At 42.5% G+C, this 24,474-nt stretch overlaps 1 protein-coding gene across 1 annotated transcript in view; it reads left to right on the top strand.

The window, feature by feature from the left end:
* Positions 1-21,355, top strand: part of si:ch73-335l21.1 (insulin receptor substrate 1-B) — a 91,821-nt gene extending 70,466 nt beyond the window's left edge. The window contains exon 4 of the mRNA XM_055938681.1: positions 17,703-21,355. Coding sequence (XP_055794656.1) covers positions 17,703-17,710 — 8 coding nt within the window. The 3' untranslated portion in view covers positions 17,711-21,355. The remainder of the gene's footprint in view (positions 1-17,702) is intronic.
* Positions 21,356-24,474: the final 3,119 nt, after the last annotated feature.

The following is a 24,474-nucleotide window of genomic DNA, read 5'->3' as shown; positions in this document are numbered from 1 at the left end:
CTCCTGGTATATGTCTGTTACTTTTATGGGGGGTCAATTAAGGAAGACATCCTCTTCTGCAATCCACTGAAAACTAGGACAACATGAGGATATTTTTAAAGTACTGGACAGCTTTGTGACATCAAATGAACTTTGGTGGTCAAGATGTTTTGGTGTCTGTACTGATGGCACAAAGCCATGACAGGGAGACATAGTGGAGTGGTAATGCGCGTGCAAGCAGTTGCTCCCGATGCCACTTGGGTACACTGCAGTATCCACCGAGAGGTGCCAAGGGAATTGGGTGTGTACTTAGTCCCTCCTGTATTCCCTGTTCATCCACGACTGCGTGGCCAAACACGACTCCAACACCATCATTCAGTTTGCTGACAACACACCAGTGATGGGCCTGATCATCGACAACGATGACACGGCCTATAGAGAGGTCAGAGAACTGGCAGTGTGGTGCCAGGACAACAACCTCTCCCTCAATGTGAGCAAGACAAAGGAGCTGATGTTGGGCTACAGGGAAAGGTTGGCCGAACAGGCCTCCATTTAACATCGAAGAGGTTGTAGTGGAGCGGGTTGAGTTTCAAGTTCCTTGGTGTCCACATTACCAACAATCTATCATGGTCCAAACATACCAAGACAGTCGTGAAGAGGGCACAACAAAACCTTTTCCCCCTCAGGAGACTGAAAAGGTTTGGCATGGGCCCGCAGATCCTCAAATGGTTCTACAGCTGCACCATCGAGAGCATCCTGACCGTAAGGTGCTACAGAGGGTAGTGTGAACGGCCCAGTACATCACTGGGACCAAGCTTCCTGCCATCCAGGACCTACAGTTGAAGTGGGAAGTTTACATACACATTCGCCAAATACATTTAACTTCTCTAGGGTAGGGCGCAGCATTTGGAATTTTGGATGAAAAGCATGCCCAAATTAAACTGCCTGCTTCTCGGGCCCAGAAGATAGGATATGCATATAACTGGTAGATATGGATAGAAAACACTCTAACGTTTCCAAAACTGTTAAAATAGTGTCTGTGAGTATAACAGAACTGATTTGGCAGGCAAACCTGAGACAAATCCATTCGGGAAGTAGTTTTTTGGGGGGTTTTGTAGTTTTCTATTCAATGCCATTACAGTATCCATTGACTTAGGACTCAAATTGTAGTTCCTATGCCTTCCACTAGATGTCAACAGTCTTTTGAAATTGTTTCAGGCTTGTATTCTGAAAAATGAAGAAGTAAGAGCAGTCTGAATGAGTGAACCCTAAAGTGTCACAGAGCTTTTTCAGGCGCACGACCGAGAGAGTGCCTTTCTTGTTTACCTTTTATATTGACGACGTTATTGTCCGGTTGAAATATTATCGATTATTTAGGCTAAAAACAATCTAGAATATAAACATTGTTTGACATGTTTCTATGAACTTTACGGATACAATTAGGATTTTTTTGTCTGCCTGTTTTGACTGCGTTTGAGCCTGTGGATTACTGAAGAAAACGCGCGAACAAAACTGAGGTTTTTGGATATAAAGAGACTTTATCGAACAAAAGGAACATTTATTGAGTAAATAAATGTCTGCTGAGTGCAACCATATGAAGATCATCAAAGGTAAGGGATTCATTTTATCACTATTTCTGACTTGTGTAACTCTTCTACTTGGCTGGTTACTGTTTGTAATGATTTGTCTGCTGGGCTATGTTCTCAAATAATCATAAGGTATGCTTTCGCCGTAAAGCATTTTAAAAATCTGACACCGTGGTTGGATTCACAAGAAGTTAATATTTTTAAAGCTATGTAAAATATGTTTTGTTTTCTGAATTTTTATAATGAGTATTTCTGTATTTGAATTTGTCGCCCAGCAGTTTCACTGGCTGTTGAAGAGGTGGGACGCTAAGGTCTCACGTACCCAAGAGAGGTTAAACTCAGTTTTTCACAATTCCTGACATTTAATCCTCGTAAAAATTCCCTTTCTTAGGTCAGTTAGGATCACCACTTCATTTTAAGAATGTGAAATGTCAGAATAACAGTAGAGAGTGATTTATTTCAGCTTTTATTTCTTTCATCACATTCCCAGTGGGTCAGAAGTTTTACTCTAGGACCCGTTTTACTGTGGATATAGATGCTTGTGTACCTGTTTCCTCCAGCATCTTCATAAGATACTTTGCTGTTGTTCTGGGATTGATTTGCACTTTTCGCACCAAAGTACGTTCATCTCTAGGAGACAGAACGCGTCTCCTTCCTAAGCGGTATGATATCTGCTTGGTCCCATGGTATTTATACTTGCATACAATTGTTTGTACAGATGAACGTGGTACTTTCAAGAAATTGCTCCCAAGGATGAACCAGATTTGTGGAGATCTACAAAAAAAAATTGAGGTCTTGGCTGATTTCTTTCGATTTTCCCATGATGTCAAGCAAGGAGACACTGATTTTGAAGGTAGGCCTTGAAATTCATCCACAGGTACACCTCCAATTGACTCAAATGATGTCAATTAGTCTATCAGAAGCTTCTAAAGCCATGACATAATTTTCTGGGATTTTCCAAGTTGTTTGATGGCACAGTCAACTTAGTGTTTGTAAACTTCTGACCCACTGGAATTGTGATACAGTGAATTATAAGTGAAATATTCTGTCTGTAGACAATTGTTGGAAAAATGACTTGTGTCATGCACAAAGTAGATGTCCTGACCGACTTGCCAAAACTATAGTTTGTTAACAAGACATTTGTGGAGTGGTTGAAAAACGAGTTTTAATGACTTCAACCTAAGTGTATGTAAAGGAAAGCCTCTGAGGAAATTGTCAGAGACTCCAGTAACCCAATTTATAGACGGTTTTCTCTGCTACTGCACGGCAAGCGGTACTGGAGCGCCAAGTCTAGGACCAAAAGGCTCAACAGCTTCTACCCCCAAGCCATTAGACTGCTTAACAATTCATAAAAATCGCCACTGGACAATTTACATTGACCCCCCCCCCCCCCCCCCCCCCACTGTACACTGCTGCTACTCTCTGTTTGTTTGTTACCTATGCATAGTCTCTTCGCCCCCACCTAAATGTACAGATTAACTCAACTAGCTTGTACCCCTGCACACTGACTCGGTACTGGTGCCCCCTGTATATAGCCTCATTATTGTTATTCTTATTGTGTTACTTTTTATTCTTATTTTTTATTTTAGCCTACTTGGTAAATATTTTCTTCTTCTTGAACTGCACTGTTGGTTAAGGGCTTGTAAATAAGCATTTCACGGTAAAGTCTACACTTGTTGTATTCGGCGCATGTGGCAAATAAAGTTTGATTCCATTTTTTGATTTGAATGCCTGACCGCTTGAAAGATGTTTTGGACACTACAGTGAAAATGGTTAACTTTGTTAAAGCAAGGCCCCTGACCTCTTGTGTATTTTCTGCACTATGCAATGATATGGGCAGCGACCATGTAACGCTTTTACAACATACAGAAGTGCGCTGGTTATCAAGGGGCAAGTATTGACACGTTTTTTTAAATTGAGAGACGAGCTTAATTAACGTTTTCTTCATGGACCATAATTTTCACTTGTCTGACCGAGGTCAGACTTGAGGCTGGTGGAGGACTTTGATGACGAGTTTCTTACACGACTGGCCTATCTGGGTGATGTTTTTTCTCACCTGAATGATCTGAATCTAGGATTACAGGAGCTCTCCGCAACTATATTCAATGTGCGGGACAAAACTGAGGCTTTGATTAAGAAGTTGGAGCTCTTTTCTGTCTGCATTAACTAGGACAACACACAGGTCTTTCCATTATTGTATGATTTTTTTTGTGTGTGTAATTGAACTCAAGCTTACGGACAATGTCAAATGGGATATAGCAAAGCACCTGATTGAGCTGGGTGCGCAAATTCTCAGCTACTTTACCGAAACGGATAACACAAACAACTGGATTCGTTATCCCTTTCATGCCCTGCCTCCAGTCCACTTACTGATATCTGAACAAGAGAGCCTCATCGAAATTGCAACAAGCAGTTCTGTGAAAATTTTATTTAATCAGAAGCCACTGCCATATTTCAGAATTGGACTGCGCTCAGAGTTTCTTGCCTTGGCAAATCGCGCTGTTAAGACGCTGATGCCCTTTGCAACCACATACCTATGTAAGAGTGGATTCTCGGCCCTCACTAGCATGAAAACTAAATACAGGCACAGACTGTGTGTGGAAAATGATTTAAGACTGAGACTCTCTCCAATACAACCCAACATTGCAGAGTTATGTGCATCCTTTCAAGCACACCCGTCTCATTAACCTGTGGTGAGTTATTCACAATTTTCGATGAACAAATAAGGTTTTATATGTAAGATGGCTAAATAAACAGCAAACTTATTGATTATTGTTATATTATTATTTGTGCCCTGGTCCAACATTTGAGAGTGTGCTGACCCTGGTGCTAGAGGGTGTACTCAGCTGGAGGTTGAATGTTTGAAGGGGTACGGGACAATAAAAAGTTTGGGATCCACTGATCTACTTGAATGCACTGACTGTAAGTCACTCTGGATAAGAGTGTCTGCTAAATGACCAAAATATATATGTGAAATGAACGTACCAAAATTATTACTGGGTATTATTATTATTGGCCTCGTTTTGGGGTCATGTCTAGGTGGGATACAGCTTAACCTACTTTTCCTAAACCTGCTACGAAAAGTCAATTTTGACAAAAGCTGTATCTCTTCTAGACAAAACCTTGTTTCTGGGCAGAGCTCATTAGAATAATACTCAGAATACTTTGCAGTTATTCATTTTTACGCAAACATTTATATTTAGTTAATTTAGCAGACACTTATCACTCCACAGTGCCATCTGATACCACTGTAGGGTGAAAGGGGGCCACAAAATGGTGGACCTCTATAAAAAATGGCATAGGAAAGTAGTTTGTATTTAGAAAATACAAATTACAGCTGTAGAAATTATTTTGTTACTAAGTGTGTAGTTCAGTGTAGTGTAATACAAATGACAAAATACTGAGAAGTAATTGAAATACATATTTCAAATATATAAATGTAATTAATGTAATCTCTGCGCGCACACACACACACACACACACTCTCTCGTTCTCACGCCGTCTGCCAGTCTGGTTGATTCTAATAAGGATATATAATGACTCAGTAGGCTAGTCATGTTTTGACTGCTCTTCTGCTTCATTCAAATGCTCTGGGGACACACACACACAGTGTTAAGGCAACATGTCACTTGGCAGTCAATGGGGCACCGGACCATGCCCAAGACAAGAGGGAGAAAGAGTGTATGTGTTTCTCAAATCAAAGTTGTTAGATTGTAATACGCTCTCTGGTTGCTGTGTTTATATACACAGTACAGTCACACACGTGTTTGGGGCTCCTCAATAAGAAAGGCTCAGACTGATCTGGAAGCCAATCAAATCACAGGAAAAAGAGATCGGCGAAAAGCCTCTCACCTAATGCCCAAAGTCCTCCGCCAGCCTCAAGTCTGCTTTCTTGGCAGTACACCCACTCTCTTCTTTTCTCTTCCTCTCTCACCACTTTTACTCTCTCTCCCTTCCTCTTCCTCCCTCCCGCTCTCTTTTCTTCTTGTCATGTTCTGTGGATTAAGGAGTTCTGCCGGGTGTGTGTGTATACTAGTACAGTATATAGTTTCTTGATGGTTGTGGCCGCCTGCCAGGAACTTTGTGGATCAGTTTTACAGTAGTACAGAGCAGTGATTGTCTGTTATGGTATGGTGTGTGAGCAAGTGTGCTGTGGTGTGTGTGTGTGTGTGTGTGTTTGCTCGTAGTACAGGCTCAGGGGGTCCTTGAGTCCATGGGAGCACTTCTCTATTCACTCTCAATGACACACACCCTCTTTCATGCATTTCCTGTTTTTCTTTTTCACACTCTCTTTGTTTTTGGCATTTTGTTTGTTTGTTTCATCTATGCTCCGTCTTTCTTGCATTCTCCCTCTTCTCTACCACTCTCTCTGTTTTTGCATCCTCTCCTCTTGCTCGTCCTCTTGCTCCAGTCAATCTCTCTTTCTCTCTCCGTTGCACTTGTTCGCCTCGTTTCTCTCTATCTCCTCTCTTTATTTTTTATTTTATTTCATCTTCATTTAACTAGAACAATTCTCATTTACAACTGCGACCTGGCCAAGATAAAGCAAAGCAGTGCGACAAAAACAACAACACAGAGTTGCACATGGAATAAACAAACATACAGTCAATAACACGATAGAAAAATATATGTACAGTGTATTCAAATCTAGAAGAGTAGGGAGGTAGGCAATAAATAGGCCCTAGCGGCGAAAATAATTACAATTTGCATTAATACTGGAGTGATAGATGTGCAGATGATGAATGTGCAAGTAGAGATACTGGGGTGCAAAAGAGCAAGAGGGTAAGTAATAATATGGGGATGAGGTAGTCGGGTGTGCTATTTACAGATTGGCTGTGTACAGGTGCAGTGATCGGTAAGCTGCTCTGACAGCTGATGCTTAACGTTAGTGAGGGAGATATGAGATTCCAGCTTCAGAGGTTTTTGCAATTCGTTCCAGTCATTGGCAGCAGAGAACTGAAAGGAAAGGCGGCCAAAGGAAGTGTTGGCTTTGGGGATGACCAGTGCAATATACCTGCTGGAGCGTGTGCTAAGGGTGGGTGTTGCTATGGTGACCAGTGAGCTGAGATAAGGCGGGGCTTTACCTAGCTATGACTTACAGATGACCTGGAGCCAGTGGGTTTGGCTGCGGATATGTAGTGAGTGCCAGCCAACGAGAGCATACATGTTGCAGTGGTGGGTAGTATATGGGGCTTTGGTGATAAAACGGATGGCACTGTGATAGACTACATCCAGTTTGCTGAGTAGAGCGTTGGGTGCTATTTTGTAAATGACATCACCGAAGTCAAGGATCGGTAGGATAGTCAGTTTTACGAGGGTATGTTTGGCAGCATGAGTGAAGGAGGCTTTGTTGTGAAATAGGTAGCTGATTCTAGATTTAATTTTGGATTGGAGATGCTTAATGTGAGTCTGGAAGGATAGTTTACAGTCTAACCAGACACCTAGGTATTTGTAGTTGTCCACATATTCTAGGTCAGAACCGTCCAGAGTAGTGATGCTAGTCAGGCGGGAGGGTGCAGGCAGCAATCGGTTGAAGAGCATGCACTTAGTTTTACTAGCATTTAAAAGCAGTTGGAGGCCATGGAAGGAGAGTTGTATGCCGTTGAAGCTCTTTTGGAGGTTTGTTAGCACAGTGTCCAAAGAAGGGCCAGATGTATACAGAATGATGTAATCTGCATAGAGGTGGATCAGAGAATCACCAGCAGCAAGAGCGACATCATTGATATATACAGAGAAAAAAGTTGGCCCGAGAATTGAACCCTGTGGCACCCCCATAGAGACTGCCAGAGGTCCTGACAACAAGCCCTCCAATTTGATACACTGAACTCTGAGAAGTAGTTGGTGAACCAGGCGAGGCAGTCATTTGAGAAGCCAAGGCTATTGAGTCTGCCGATAAGAATGTGGTGATTGACAGAGTCGAAAGCCTTGGCCAAGTCGATGAAGACGGCTCCCTTTTCCCCTTCAGTTTTGCAACACCTCCTTCGCTTACTCCTCCTGTTCTCCCGGTGTTGAGTACATCAGTACTGCTGCTAACCCCAGTGTTCTAGGAGTTACCGTCCCTAGCCCGGCCTCTCTCTCACTGGATTTGTCTGTAAAGAGCTTAGCACCGGTGGGCATTTGACAACACTGCTAATGATAATGAGAAGTTCTCATGCGGGGAGGGGGGAGACGTGTGTGTCACAGGCTGGGGTCAGTGCTGAGGCAGAGGGTCTCATGGGTCGGTGGGGGAGATAAGAGAAGTGTAAAGGGCACGTAGGGGTCAGGGGATATAGTGCATGTAGAAGATCAAATCAGGGTGAGAGAGGGGATGTGGTGTTAGACTGAGTTGAAGGGTCAGGTTAGTGATATTGGATCAGAGGACGACTCACTGACTGCACACATACACATCTTTGTGTAGATCTTGGCGTACACACTGATTCTCTCTCTCACACACACACACACTCTCGGAGACCCCCCCCCCCCCCCCCCCCCCTCAGGGCAAAGACTGGTTAAATCATGTAGAGAGGAGAACAATGTGTGCTCCAACTAGAGATAGTTGAATGATGTCATCAATGTGTCAGCGAGTGCAGGCAGAGGTAATGGACAGCGAGAGTGAAGATGTTTGTTCTGTCTCCCATTATGCTGCCTGGAAATGGTCGTTAACCTTCAAGGTTTCTGCCACTGAAACAGAAATAAAGGTCTCCTGCAGAAATGTCATGGACACTCTGAGGAGTGTGTCAGTGTGGAGGCTGTATTTTGTGTGTGACTCTATGTTGTCACAGAAATGCCACAGAGGATAGTGTGTGTGTACCTGAAAGCGTGTATTTGTGTGCTTCTGTGTCTGCATCTCTGCGGTGCGTAAGCCTATCTTTATTGGTATGTGTACTGCTTTAACATGTGTGTTTTGTCAATTATGTACATCTGTGTCTCTGTCTCTCTACCATTCTGAACACGTCCCATCCCATTCGGTTTGTGATGCTCAGTGAGCCAGCATCAGTAATTAGCATCCGTCACACAATGTTCTCCCCACCGAAGCATGTAGGACCTAATCTTTGGTGCATTAGGCCTTATAAAAGGATTGACTCACACTCCAGGGATGGGAGGAAATGGGCACTATACCCCCCCATTAACACTGGCTTGGTGTGTGTGTGTGTGTGTGGTTGGAAGGCTGGCTTGCGTCAACAAATGAGTGGAGCGAGGGATGACAGATCAGGAACCCACATGCCCTCCCTGGCTTTGTCGTTATTTTTTTCATTTCATATACATTTTTTCTTTACCTAGCCTAGTGGACTGGAGTGGTGGGGTTGGGCGCGTGTGTCTGGTCATGGAGTGGTCACGTGTTTTCGTAGTGAGGTCAACTGCAGATAAATAGAAAAGGCTTTTAGAGTACAAATTAATATCAATCATATTACGAACCATGACACGCGTCAAGCGCCACTGCTGTGCGTCATGTCAGGGCTAATTTACATATGTAGTGGTGACTGTGCGCCCAGGAGTCGGGCAGAGTGGTAACATTTGCATTATGCATGACTGTTTGTGTTGTTGAGTGTTGTTGGTTGAGATTGTGTGTTTTGTAAAGGGAGAATGTGGTGTGTTTTTTTTGTGTGTGGTCTGTGAAACGTGTGTGTGTGTGTTGGGGGCATAACCTCCTGGGATGGTTAAAAACAGCAGCGGTGCAGTGACATGCTTTATGACTAGCTTTCACCACAGACAGCTACTGTTACCCTGTCCAGCATGACCACTGGATCCTACTGCTCTCCCTTACACACACACACACACACACACTCAGACCTATTCCCACCCATACGTAAAACATTTCTGCACGCTTGACTGTAAGTCACTTTGGATAAAAGCATCTGCTAAATGCCATATATATAATTGATGTATTATATATTTAACCAGCAACACTACCTCCTCAGCACACACACACACATACACGCACGCACACATACACACACACAGCCCCATACAGTGTTCAGTCTCTGCCTTAACCTGGTCTGAACAGCATAGACATCTGTTCACCACAGAACTCCAAAAAATAACATTTTATTAGGATGAGGAGAGCCAAAACCCACGCTGTAAATCTACCAACCTACGTCCATGAGAGGGAGTGATGGAATGAGTGAGAGAGATGGAGGGAGGGAGGATAGTGAGGGGTCTAGGAAAGAAGAAGATTCTTTCTGGTTTCTCTTTCTTTTTCCACTGGTGGTGAAAGGGGAAGGAGGGAAGGGCCCCTACCTTAGCGCCCAGCATTCCCCATGCTCATACATAAATATTTGCAGTGCCATGTTGGGCCATGCCTGGCTGTCACATACACACTCACACACACATACACACTCGTCCACATACACACATACACGCTCACAAACTCTCACTCTTAGATACTCTCTCACACACACACACACACTGACACACACACAGTCTGTCACCGTGTATCCTGCTTCACAGAAGCGCACTTATCTGAATTAAGGTACTAAGGTTACACATGGTAACTCTAAACGCCACAGCGGGGAGGAAGGAGGGAAGGGTTTGGAGGACGGACTATGAGGGGGACTGGATTGATGGGGACACCACTTACAACTCTATTAATGATTACACAATTTATCAGATCTCAGGATGGGGGTATGGACTGGCGACATGGACACACACACACACACGTTTCTCCCTCGTAAGTCATGGGACAATGTTTCTTAATAATAAAGCTTGGTCAGCAGTTTTGTTCTCTCTTTGTCGAAATTTCCCAAAAAGTTTGTCAATCAATCCTTTTGGGGTTCTAGAGTAGTAGCCAAAACCTCTGACTTTGCAAAATGCATATCAAGTGAAACAAAGAAACAGGGGATGTGAAATAGCCTTTGAGATGCAAGTTTTTTTTAACCCTCCCCTAACCTCTAACCTTAACCACTCTGCGAGTACACACAAAACTGACCCAAGATCAATGTCTGGACTCTAGAAGCAAAACCGTATTTACTCTACATAGAGCTCCTAAACGGTGCAGAATAGCGTTGAATGTTAGCCTATACGCCTCCTCTGTTACTATCTCGTCTTGTGTTCTACTTCAGAAGGGTGAATGAAGTACAGCGTTTTCTGGGAAGGGTATTAGGAAGAAGTACAGCTCTGCCGGAGGGCTAGAGCCCCGTGCTGCCTTGCCTCTCCTTTATGGTAGTAAATCACCTCTCTGAACTGAACAGTGTTTATTCTGGAGCTTTCTCAGAACACTTTGGCAGAAAAGTGGCAGAACTGGTAGAGCGACGGAACAGAGACGGGGGAGAAGGGCTGAGTCAGCAAATGGGCTGGTTGGGGGGGGGGGGGGGGTGCGTGGGTGTTTTATATAATTATTTAGCAGAATGTTCCCTCCTATAATTTCAATTTCTGTGGATAAATCAAATCACTGTACGATTTATGTCCAAACTGTTGAACATAGGGAATAGATAAAGCATACTTGAGCACCGAACTCATGCCCTACAACACAGTTATCTAATGCTAATTTGCATCATGGAACGAACATTCGCGCGTAGCCTACTGCCTTCTGTGCGTTGCTGCGGTTATAATGTAAAGAAATAATAGTTGATCAACATTTTATGCGAAGCGTTCTGATCTGTTGCATCAGCCTCGTTGCCATTTTAAATTTTTGGGGGGATGTAGCTTACTGGTTGTATGAATTGGTTATCTGTCGTCACACAACTGTCCCAGAGTCTGTTTGGAACAGGCTATTTCTTTCTCACACAGAACGACAAGCTGACCAATAGAATAGGTCAACTTCTCTACTATGGGGGACAGTAGATTGAAGTAGGCTAGTGATTTTGCTGTTTGTTACTCATCTCATTGGCTGAGGAAAAGTAAATGTGGGCAGTTATTCTAACATAGGCGGAGCGTGAGTTTCAAGCTTGGGAAAGCAAATGTTCACCATAAAAATGCACCTTTATGATAAAGCATTCCTTGCATCCTCTCATTTGCAGACTTATGTATAATAGCCTAAGTTATTTCTAAGTTGATGATTAGATTGGATAGTCATAATTTAGGCTAATAATATAGCTTAACTCAATCACTGTTTGCAAAAAAAGACTGTTCAATGCAGAACGTGGTGGCTTAAAGTAGGCCTAGGCTATAACAAATAGACTAAATGTATTCTCCTTCCGTTGCACAGGAAAATGTTGACCTTTTTATAAATGCATTTCATGCACTTCTACTACACTTTATATGACTGGAGACATTAGCAGAATCTTTTTTAATACAACAAAAATGACAGGGTAGCCTACTCTGCTGACACTGACAAACAGATCAGTAGAAGCGACGTCTGATCCATATATTAGGCCTACGAAAGGGGAGACACAAATACGGTATGACGTCCATCTAACCTGGAGGAGGAAATGATTGTCCAAAAACAAACAAAAGTGGCGCAGATTCACTACATTGAACAACAGAAATCAAAAGGAAGTTTGTTCTGAAGTGTCTGTCCTATATCTGAGAGATATAAGAAACATTAGGAAACATTTGTTGTTTCTTTTTTATACATGTATTTAACCGCTTATTTTTGGCACGAAACAGTCTACGCAGGGGAGGGGAGGGGGGTTCTACTAAGCTACAGTGCATTCGGAAAGTATTCAGACCCCTTGACTTTTTCCACATTTTGTTAGGTTAGTCTTACTCTAAAATGGATCCACACACAATACCCCATGAAGACAAAGCGAAAACAGGTTTTTAGAAATGCTGCAAATAAAAAATAAAAAAAAATAGAATACTGAAATGTCACATTTACATAAGTATTCAGACCCTTGCCTGTTGAAGCACCTTTAGCAGCGATTACAGCCTCGAGTCTTCTTGGGTATGACGCTCCAAGTTTGGCACACCTGTATTTGGGGAGTTTCTCCCATTCTTCTGTGCAGATCCTCTCAAGCTCTGTCAGGGTGGATGGGGAGCGTCGCTGCACATATATTTTCAGGTCTGTCCAGAGATGTTAGATCAGATTCGAGTCCAGGCTCTGGCTGGGCCACTCAAGGACATTCAGAGACTTGTACCGAAGCCACTCCTGTGTTGTACTGGCTGTGTGCTTAGCATTGTTGTCCTATTGGAAGGTGAACCTTCGTCACATTCTGAGGTCCTGAGCACTGAGCAGGTTTTCATCAAGGATCTCTCTCTGCTTTGCTCCATTCATCTTTCCCTCGATCCTGACTGGATCGAGGGAAAGAAAAACATCCCCACAGCATGATGCTGCTACCACCATGCTTTACCGTAGGGATGGTGGCAGGTTTCCTCCATCTTGGTATCATCAGACCAGCGAATCTTGTTTCTCATGGTCTGAGAGTCCATTAACTCCAAGCGGGCTGTCATGTGCCTTTTACTGAGGAGTGGCTTCTGTCTTGCCACTCTACCCTAAAGGCCTGATTGGTGGAGTGCTGCAGAGATGGTTGTCCTTCTTGAAGGTTCTCCCGTCTCTACAGAGGAACTGGAGCTCTGTCATCGTGACCATCGGGTTCTTGGTCACATCCCTGACCAAGGCCCTTCTCTCCCGATTGCTCAGTTATGCCAGGCGGCCAGCTCTAGGAAGAGTCTTGATAATTCCAATCTTCTACCATTGAAGAATGATGGAAGCCACTGTGTTCTTCTAAAATCCTGCAGAAATGTTTTGGTACCCTTCCCCAGATCTGTGCCTCCACACAATCCTGTCTCAGAGCTCTACAGACAATTCTTTCAATCCTCATGACATCATTTGAGTCAATTGGAGGTGTACCTGTGGATGTATTTCAAGGCCTACCTTCAAACTCAGTGACTCTTAGCTTGACATCATGGGAAAATCAAAAGAAATCAGCCAAGTCCTCCAATTTCTTTTTTTTAGACCTCAAGTCTGGTTTATCCTTGGGAGCAATTTTCAAACGCCTGAAGGTACCATGTTCATCTGTACAAACGATAGTACGCAAGTATAAACACCATGGGACCACGCAGCCGTCATACCGCTCAGGAAGGAGACGTGTTCTGTCTCCTACAGATGAATGTACTTTGGTGCGAAAAGTGCAAATCAATCCCAGAACAACAGCAAAGGACCTTGTGAAGATGCTGGAAGAAACCGGTACAAAAGTATCTATATCCACAGTAAAACGAGTCCTGCATCGACATAACCTGAAAGGCCGCTTAGCAAGGAAGAAGCCACTGCTCCAAAACTGCCATTAAAAAAAGACAGATTACGGTTTGCAACTGCACCTGTGGACAAAGATCGTACTTTTTGATGCTGCCACCCCCGTGCTTCACGGTTGTTCTCTGGCCATGAAATGTCCTCTGGTCTGATGAAACAAATATTGAACTGTTTGGACATAATGACCATCGTTATGTTTGGAGTAAAAAGGGGGAGGCTTGCAAGCTGAAGAACACCATCCCAACCGTGAAGCACGGGGGTGGCAGCATCATCATGTTGTGGGGGTGCTTTGCTGCAGTAGGGACTGGTGCACTTCACAAAATAGATGACATCATGAGGAGGGGAAATTATGTGGATATATTGAAGCAACATCTCAAGACATCAGTCAGGAAGTTAAAGCTTGGTCGCAAATGGGTCTTCCAAAAGGTCAATGATCCCAAGCATACCTCCAATGTTGTGGCAAAATGGCTTAAGGACAACAAAGTCAAGGTATTGGAGTGGCCATCACAAAGCTCTGACCTCAATCCTATAGAAAATTTGTGGTCAGAACTGAAAAAGTGTGTGTGAGCAAGGAGGCCTACAAACCTGACTCAGTTACACCAGCTCTGTCAGGAGGAATGAATGGGCCAAAATTCACCCAACTTATTGTGGGAAGCTTGTAGAAGGCTACCCGAAACGTTTGACCCAAGTTAAACAATTTAAAGGCAATGCTATCAAATACTAATTGAGTGTATATAAACGCCTGACCCACTGGGAATGTGATGAAAGAAATAAAAGCTGAAATAATTATTCTCTCCACTATTATTCTGACATTTCACATTCTTAAAATAAAGTGGTGATCCTAACTGACCTAAGACAGGGCATTTTTACTAGGATTAAATGTCATGAATTGTGAAAAACTGAGTTTAAATGTATTTGACTAATGTGTATGTAAACTTCCGACTTCAACTGTCCATGTAATAATGCCAGACATGCACACAAACATATACAGTTGGCATTGCTGTTATGATTTTAGTTGTTCTTTGTCCTTTGTTTTAAATATTTATTTATTATTTATTTTCTTTTATTGTTGTTTGCTATTTTCTTCTGTCTTTTTCTTTTTTCTCTTTAGTTCATTCTCTTGGTTGTTGGTGCATCGGGGGGTTCATGGTGGTGGGGAATGGAATTAAATGTATTTTTAATTTTTCTTCTTGGGGGGGGAGTGTCGGAGGGGTCTAGAATAGTTGAGGGACAGCTATTGGGAAACTGTGGGGGGGATCTTGGAGGGTTTACGTTTCTTGGCCTGGTGGGAGATCTGCCAGTCGATCTAAATGTGCTGTGGATGCAAATGAATTACTTAAAAATCATACAATGTGATTTTCTGGATTTTTGTTTTAGATACCGTCTCTCACAGTTGAAGTGTACCTATGATAAAAATTACAGACCTCTACATGCTTTGTAAGTAGGAAAACCTGCAAAATCGGCAGTGTATCAAATACTTGTTCTCCCCACTGTACATCTCCCAGATGTCACACGCACACAGAGAGAGATCGCCTTACTCTCTCGATCTCTCTCGCTCGGCTCTTTGCACTGATCCCCTCTTCCCTACTGGCTTTCATAACACCCTCTCTTTGCTTGGCAGAGGCCTTCCTATGGTGATGGGCTCTTGGTTAAACAGAATGTTATATAACTTGACAGCTGTGGCTCCTGGGGCATGGAAGTGATTGACGGTGCAAGGGTCAGAGGGGAGAGCGAGTGTATGCGATTTTGTGTGTGTGTGTGTGTGTGTGTGTGAGAGAGATGTGTGCCCAATTGCGCAGTAGCAGTATGTGCTCAGCCAGTGTCAGTCTGAGGGACACACAGATCTAAACTAAGTCCAGTGACCCCATCGCAGACAGACAACTCTGATCAACAGACGAGTGTGTGTCACACACAGAACAAGGCGTTGCATCTTGTATTCATCTTACATCATCGCGGAGACTGACTCACAGACTGACAGATGCTAGGGTGGCACACAAATACACTCAAATGAATCTACTTAAAGGCACAGAGGGTGCCTTACCCTTAATGAGCCACTAAAGTGAGCCGTCACAGAACCGGACATTGACAGCCCCAGGCAGACACAGATCACATTGACTGCTTCATCCAGTGAGCCATCACTTTGACTGCCCCAGATAGACACATAGACCGACTGACATAGGGACTGATATAGAGAGGGAACATTTTATAGGCCAGACATTGGCTGAGATCATAGCCCCATCTGGCCTCGGAGTTAAAGAGCCTGCAGAGCGGGACAGTCACACTTACTCACAGAGGCATCATCACATCGATTAGAGCCCAGAACGGGGAGATGACGCAAGGAAATGGTTGAAATCGATGAGAGAGCGATTTAAAGCAGTTTAGAAAAGGAAGTGCTTCATTTCTGGTTGCGTATGACCGCACTGATGTCAGTAGTTAGTGTGTGTGTCACGGTTCGCATTTAGATGTATATACTCACTGACGCCGGCCTAATGGATTGGTGTGTTTTTGCGTGGAGGTTTGTTAGGTTTACAATTAGGGTGAAGGATAGAAATAGGGTTAGGGCAGGGTTTCCCAAACTCTGTTTTGGCCTCTGAGGGGTGCTCATTTAGTTTTTTGCCCTAGCACTATACAGCTGATTCAAATAATCAACAAGCTTTAATAATTTAAATCAGCTGTGTAGTGTTAGAGATAAACGGGCACCCCCTCGGAGTCCTGAGGTCCGAGTTTGGGAAATGGTGGGTTACGGAAAATAGGATTTTGAATGGAAATACATGTTTGGTCCCCATGAGGATAGATGAACAAAATGTGTGTGTTTAGTATGCTCTTATGTGCCATCCATATTTACCCGGTCACTGTGTCCTCAATGTGTGTGTGTTGGTGTGCCCACAAAAATAATTGCCTGTGAGCGCTTCTGCACCAATGTGTGTGTATGTGTATGTACCAATGTGTGCCCTGTCTCCTCTGGTCTCCCTGGGTCCATTGGGCTGATTGTTTATGTGGCTCTGTCAGGCTGAGCTGCACTAGCTGCTGCTGTTAGCTGGCACCGTCTGTACCGGGACGCTAAATATAGCACTGCACCAGGAAGAGAAAGAAGGGGCGCTGGGGGCACCAAAAATATAGAGGAGGCACTTTTTTTCATCTACAATTAGAGAGCAGGGCTGGGAAATTTAGGAAAATGAACAAAGGACTCCTTTCTCTCAATCAGTCACCATTCGTCATTACTGTTTTGGTTGATTTGATGTTTCCATCATGCGGCCCGCCCGCCCGCCCGCCCGCAACGTTTCCTCGTAATTAAACTGGCCTTTAATGATGATGTTAATTACATGATTATTGTTATTATTATAGACCTACAGCACATACTCGTCATGTGTGACTGCTAGTTACCCCTAATAAAGGGACATTGACCAATCGAGAGGAAGAAGTATGAGCGTCGTGTTATGGTGTGCATTTTCAGTCCTTTTCCTCTCCGTAGCATCAATATCCTCTGTCAGTCCGTCAGTACGACCCTCGAAGGCGTTATCAATCGTACAAGAGGTTCCATAACAAAGACAAGTTTGTGTGTGTGAATTTAGAGCTCTCAATGGTTCCATGTTATTGCAATAATGAGGACATTTTCTTAATGACATACTCGCTTTAGTTGTGTAATATGACGGGAAAAGTGTAAATTGACCTAAAACTATACGTGCATGCGCACACACACACACACACGCACCCTGCAGTGGTGGTTGCCCTCTCTATCCCCTTATTTTCTTTTCGCTCTTTTCCTCTCCCTCTCTCTTTCTCTTTCGCTCTGTGCGGTCTCACTCGCCTCCCTTCCATCCCTCAGTTGAACTTCTCTGTATATGTAATTAAAGGAACACAATGTTCCCCTGTGGATAAGCAGACATAGATATCTTATTGTAGATTGGAAAACAATGTTTGTGATAATGTGTGGTAGTCAGTAGATGAATGTAGTAATATTTGGTTAATCTTCATATCATATGCTGTTGTTTACTGGTCTTCTAACCCGGCCATTTCCTCTCTGTTTTCAGAATGCTGATGTCTTTGCCCTTGCCTTGGAATTATGGGAAATAAATAAGAGATGCTGAAGCTCCTCCTCCTCATCCTTGTGTGACAGCCAATGGGAAGACGGGATGCACTGGTCACACCTCTGAAGCACTTTGGAAGGACTGATGGAAAACCTTTTATTTTTTTGCTTTCAGTGTATTGGTTGTGATGACCAATGGGGATGCGTGCCAATGATATTCTGAAAACCTATTGGTTGCACTTAGCCTGAGAAGGGAGGACTCTAAGCCAATCAGAGAAGAGTATGAAGACTGACTGCTGACTGGGAGCCAATGATTTTTTTTCGATCATCAGCTTAAATGGAAACCCAATTAACCAATCAAAAATAAGGATTTAATCTAATGACGGCTGAATATACAAAGTATAAAAACAAAATATATAGAAATATATATCTGCTCAAGTGCCTCATTTTTTTGATTGTAGACATTTTACAAAGAACTTCAACTTAGCGTTGACTACGGAAGTGAAGATGCTTCAGTATTTGTGCTTGTTTTGAAGTAGCAATATGTTGTGGCAGGTATAAGAATAATAAGGATGATGATGATAAAAATACCAATTAGCTGACCTTACTGTCTTACTGTGAGATGTTGGCAGCATAGCTTCTATTCGCTTTAAGCTCATTGCTTTAAGCTCATGTAACTGACAGATTTCTCCCTATCTCTCTCTCACTCTTTCAAAATCTCTCTCTCTGCCCATACCTCTCATCCAAGATTGCAGTATTCTATATCACATACCAGCCCGCCCACATACTTTACAATAAGACAGTCACCCTTCACCGTGAATATTGTCTCTGGCGCTGGACAATATGTATGTAACACACAATCACTTGGCACTTGTTGCAGGTAAAGACAGGTGCTCTGTTCCAAAATCTACATTAACATACCACTTGGAATGAAGTGATAAGTTGTGGAATGCATGCATTCTGAGCAGTGGTGGGAAAAGTCCTCAATTGTCATATTTGAGTAAAAGTAAAGATACCTTAATAAAAAATGACTGAAGTAAAAGTCACCAGGTAAAATACTACTTGAGTAAAAGTCAAAGTATTTGGTTTTAAATATACTTACGTATCAAAAGTAAAAGTATAAACAATTTTTAAAATTCCTTATTATTCCTCAATTTTATTTTTAAAATGTATTGGCGGATAGTCAGAGGCACACACTCAGACATAATTTACAAACGAAGGATTTGTGTTTAGTGAGTCCGCCAGATCAGAGGCAGTATGGATGACATGGGATATTCTCTTGATAAGTGTGTGAATTGGACCATTTTCTTGTCAAAATGTAATGAGTACTTTTGGGTGTCAGAGAAAATATATGGAGTACCAAGTGCATTATTTTATTTAGGAATGTAGTGAAGTAAAAGTCTGCAAAAATATAAATAGTAAAGTACAGATACCCCAAAAAACTACTTAAGTAGTACTTTAAAGTATTTTTACTTAAGTTCTTTACACCACTGATTCTGAGTGGTGTAAATGGGCTCCTGTGGATGTTGGAACATAGCCATTCAAAATAGGGGAGAGTGGGGTAAGATGAGCTCAACCACTCAACATACCCCATTCTCCTCTACCTGGGTTGGTCAGATTATTATAGCATTGTGCTAGGTAGATGGTAAATCCCTCAGCATTGTGCTACGTAGATGGTAAATCCCTCAGCATTGTGCTAGCTAGGTGGTAAATCCCTCAGCATTGTGCTAGGTAGATGGTAAATCCCTCAGCATTGTGCTAGGTAGATGGTAAATCCCTCAGCATTGTGCTACGTAGATGGTAAATCCCTCAGCATTGTGCTAGGTAGATGGTAAATCCCTCAGCATTGCGCTAGCTAGGTGGTAAATGGCTAGTGTTGCTGATCACAGCTCAGATATAGGTATGACATTATTATCCTACTCAATCCAATTATCAGACAAAATGTTAGTATCTATTATCTCAAGACAGTTGCAGGTATTTTCATCCCCATCGTGTCAGGAGCCTGGTAAGCGATAGGATGGTGGAGTATAGTGTCCATAGAGATAACGGACGTGCCGACATTAGCTGTGCTAACTATAGCCCTTGCTAAAGTCGTCTTATCTAACGTCTGGATTTTATAACATGGGCCTTGCTAGCTGCGGGGAACATGCTAACTTCAGCCTAGTTAGCAAAGTATTTTGTTAGGGGGCATAGATGGCCACAACCGTCCTTTCTGTTTCTCATTCTCCCTTTTTCGCTCTCTTTTTGTCTCTTACTTTAAACTCTTTCTGCTATGCATTAGCACTAAAGTGCCTGTCTGTATGTCCGTCTGTCCCTTTCTTCCCCTTTAGCACTATCAGGGCTATCCTCTCAAAATATATATAGTCTATTTTTATGTCTATTTTTCTTTTAGCGTATGTACAATATTGTGTAACCTCAAGGTACCCTTCCCTTATTGAGGTTTCAATTATGGTCAAGGATGTAGTGACCCATGAAATGACTTGACCAATTGCCCCTGACTTCATCACGTGTTTGTATTGGGTTGGTGCTGAAAAATGTAGGCCCCGAGGAGAACCCCATTGAGGACCTCGTCTATGGATGGCCGTATTAGTGCCAAAACAAAAATACGCTGTGACTCTTTCAGACAATACATTAAAAAGCTACAGTAGCTACTTTTAATAGCTACTATGAGCTCTCAAGTTCTGACGTTTTATATTGCCTGCTCTGTTGTTTTCTTACCACCGTAAAAACAAAAAAACCTGTTTTGGATGTTTTGAGACATCTTGCCTCATAGTTTGCCTCTGGGACACTTATGAAATTGTACTAAATGAACAAAACTTACTGTAAGTTGCCAATATGAGCAATCACAGACAGAGAAAAATAGGGGGGGGGGGACTTTTAACAGAACGAAATGTGTCTGTCCGTTTCACTACCACCACATTTGTATATGGGCTGGCTGTCTTATGCACTTCCTTCTCATTTGAGTCACGTGACTTTTGGTAGCATAACAAAGCGGCTTCATTGCTACCAGATTGGGATCTGTGGTCAGGACAATTGGCCCTAATGGTTTCTAATGTAGAGGTGGGGTTGGGAAAGTAGTTTGACTCCAACCTCACTGTGCCAGGTTTGTTTCTGTTCACTGCATGGCACAAAGAGGCAGCAACACACACACACACACATTAAACACAAACAGTGTTTTGGAAATGTTATATTTTTCTCATAATGACTCAACAATCTTCCAAACTAAAGCCAGATCCTAGGTTCCAGTAATATGGGGGAAAACACACAAAAACAAACTTAGTGCAAGAGTTCATTCTGAAATCAAAGTTAAATCCAACACTATGGCCTCAAAAGTGGACAATGCCCATGAGCTCATTCACTGTTGAGGTCTAGATGACAAACTTGAATTTTGGAGTGAAGTGTCACTTTAATTCTTAGAGAAGCAAGGTACTTGGAGGCAAGAGTGTCAGGTCTCCATTTAACATACCTACAGTGGCGACCCGTCAATCAGGGCAGGTGGGGCAGAGCCCTACCTGTTTAAGCCCCACCTGTTAAGCTAAAAATATACTTTTTTAGTTGTATCTGTTTTGCATGTTATTTTGGCATTAGTACATGTCACATCAGTTTGCAAACAATGTCAAAGAAAAATCATTGAGTTAATAAAGCTGCATAAAAACATGGTCTCTTTTTTGCTTTCTTGAGTAAGGCAGCTCCTAAATGCAGGTGTTTCTGCCTAGCTCAGTGATTTCTGTGGTGGTGGAGCAGCCAGTGGAAAATACAGAGCGTAGGAGTTGGTAATGTTCTCTAGTTGCGCCGTGATTGGCTCAGTGTTCTGTTACTCATGGGGACACTATGTCAGCGCAAAATCTACAGGGAGAGCTCGAAAATTCAAGCTCCTTGGGTGCTGGATTGATTTACATTAGAAGTACCCATCGAAGAAGGCTCAGTGATTGGCCACAGATAAAATGATGTTAAATCCCCGTTATATCTACCATAGCTTTGATTGGACTTATCATGTCAACATCATACTTTAAAAATCTTAGCTAGCAAGCTAGACATCAGTCAACATCATGAATTAAGTTGACAATCTACTGGCAAATCCTTTTCAATCCTTGTTATATGAAGAGAAATTATAGATAAAACGTATCAGTGCTCATCGGCCATTGGAAACAAACATTACACAAGTTGGAAATCACAAATTCAACAATGAGTGGTTTGGAAGGAATCAGTGGCAAACTGCAAGCGTTACAAAGCAATCACTAGCCTGCTATTCAGTGGAGACGGTGTGTGGTCCAAGTCTGTGTTTAAGGGTTTCTTTTCTAAGCTTAAAATGATAAACATTCACATGCAACACCATGGCCAGTAAAGGTTTAATACATTGGCCATGCTGTCAGCCGAGCATGACTTCAGTGAGTTCAAGACAACTGGGAACAGAAAAAAACGAGCTCTGACTGAGAAAATCATCTAACTCGCAATTCCAAGTCGTAAGCGTGGCCTCTTCCTAGAGCTCCAACCTGAAGATCTCAGACGTATTGAATCGACCTTGTTTTCCCCCCGTGTTCTCAGTTGTGTTGAAAGCACCATAAATCCAGAGAATGCCAGAGTTTGATTGCAAAGATTGATGACAAAATTTGCTCACTTGTACAGGAAGGTGGCGCGGTGGTCCAAGTGAGCACAGCACAACAAGGTGAGTCCAAAAAGGTATTGTATGCTGCAGCATAAATTATGTAATATGCCAGGGAGATACAGCTGAAGTTGGAAGTTCACATACACTAAGGTTGGAGTCATTAAAACTTGTTTTCAACCACTCCACAAATGTCTTGTTAACAAACTATAGTTTTGGCAAGTCGATTAGGGCATCTACTTTGTGCATGAGAAGTAATTTTTCCAACAATTGTTTACAGACAGATTATTTCACTTATAATTCCCTGTATCACAATTCCAGTGGGTCAGAGGTTTACATACACTGAGTTGAATGTGCCTTTAAACAGCTTGGAAAATTCCAGAAAATTATGTCATGGCTTTAGAAGCTTCTGATAGGCTAATTGACATAATTTGAGTCAATTGGAGGTGTACCTGTGGATGTATTTCAAGGCCTACCTTCAAACTCAGTGCCTCTTTGCTTGACATCATGGGAAAATCAAAAGAAATCAGCCAAGACGTCAGAAAAAAAGTTGTAGACCTCCACAAGTCTGGTTCATCCTTGGGAGCAATTTCCAAACGCCTGAAGGTACCACATACATGTGTACAAACAATAGTACGCAAGTATAACACCATGGGACCACGCATCTGTCATACCGCTAAGGAAGGAGACGTGTTCTGTCTCCTAGAGATGAATGTACTTTGGTGCGAAAAGTGCAAATCAATCCCAGAACAACAGCAAAGGACCTTGTGAAGATGCTGGAGGAAACAGGTACAAAAGTATCTATATCCAAAGTAAAACGAGTCCTGTATCAACATGACCTGAAAGGCCGCTCAGCAAAGAAGCCACTGCTTCAAAACTGCCATAAAAAAAACAGACTACGGTTTGCAACTGCACATGGGGACAAAGATTGTACTTTTTGGAGAAATGTCCTCTGGTCTGATGAAACAAAAATGGAAATGTTTTGCCACAATGACCATCGTTATGTTTGGAGAAAAAAGGGGGAAGCTTGCAAGCCGAAGAACACCATCCCAACCGTGAAGCACGGGGGTGGGAGCATCATGTTGTGGGGGTGATTTTCTGCAGGTGGGACTGGTGCACTTCACAAAATAGATGGCATCATGAGGCAAGAACACGATGTGGATATATTGAAGCAACATCTCAAGACATAAGTCAGGAAGTTAAAGCTTGGTCGCAAATGGGTCTTCCAAATGGACAATGACCCCAAGCATACTTCCAAAGTTGTTGAAAAATGGCTTAAGGACAACAAAGTCAAGGTATTGGAGTGGCCATCACAAAGCCCTGACCTCAATCCTATAGAACATTGTGGTCAGAACTGAAAAAGTGTGTGTGAGCAAGGAGGCCTACAAACCTGACTCTGTTATACCAGCTCTGTCAGGAGGAATGGGCCAAAATTCACCCAATTTATTGTGGGAAGCTTGTGGAAGGCTACCCGAAACGTTTGACCCAAGTTAAACAATTTAAAGACAATGCTACCAAATACTAATTGAGTGTATGTAAACTTCTGACCCACTGGGAATGTGATGAAATAAATAAAAGCAGAAATAAATCATTCTCTCTACTATTATTCTGACATTTCACATTCTTAAAATAAAGTGGTGATCCTAACTGACCTAAGACAGAGAATTTTTGCTTGGATTAAATGTCAGGAATTGTGGAAAAACTGAGTTTAAATGTATTTGGCTAAGTTGTATGTAAACTTCCGACTTCAACTGTATGTATTCTGTAGCTAAGAAAGTAATACTAAGTGTATGTTGTGTAGTAAGCTGTTAGTAGCTCTTGTGCCTCACCCTAATAATTTGGTCCCTTTCCCTTTTTTCATAGCTTAGCCCACTGTTCTGACTTGGTGGTGCACATGTAGCCTATAGCCTGTTTTAGAGAAATGTAATCATCAAATATTGTAAGAGCTTTCATTGTCTCCTTAAATGCGCCCTTTATTTATCCTACGGTTCTGACTTGGTGTACAGGGAGAATACTGTAAGAACGGCCCATGTTCTGAATTCTGTCGCTGTACATTTCAAAATTCCTGAAGAAATAATTATATTGACTACATCCGTCTTAGCTCTCTCATTAATGTCTTAATCGAAATTACGGATTGCCTTTTATCCACTCATCATTCCCTTATGCCATAGTT

This window comes from Salvelinus fontinalis, chromosome 11 (genome assembly GCF_029448725.1).
Source record: "Salvelinus fontinalis isolate EN_2023a chromosome 11, ASM2944872v1, whole genome shotgun sequence".
NCBI lineage: Eukaryota > Metazoa > Chordata > Actinopteri > Salmoniformes > Salmonidae > Salvelinus > Salvelinus fontinalis.
This window is presented reverse-complemented; position numbering and strand designations above follow the sequence as displayed.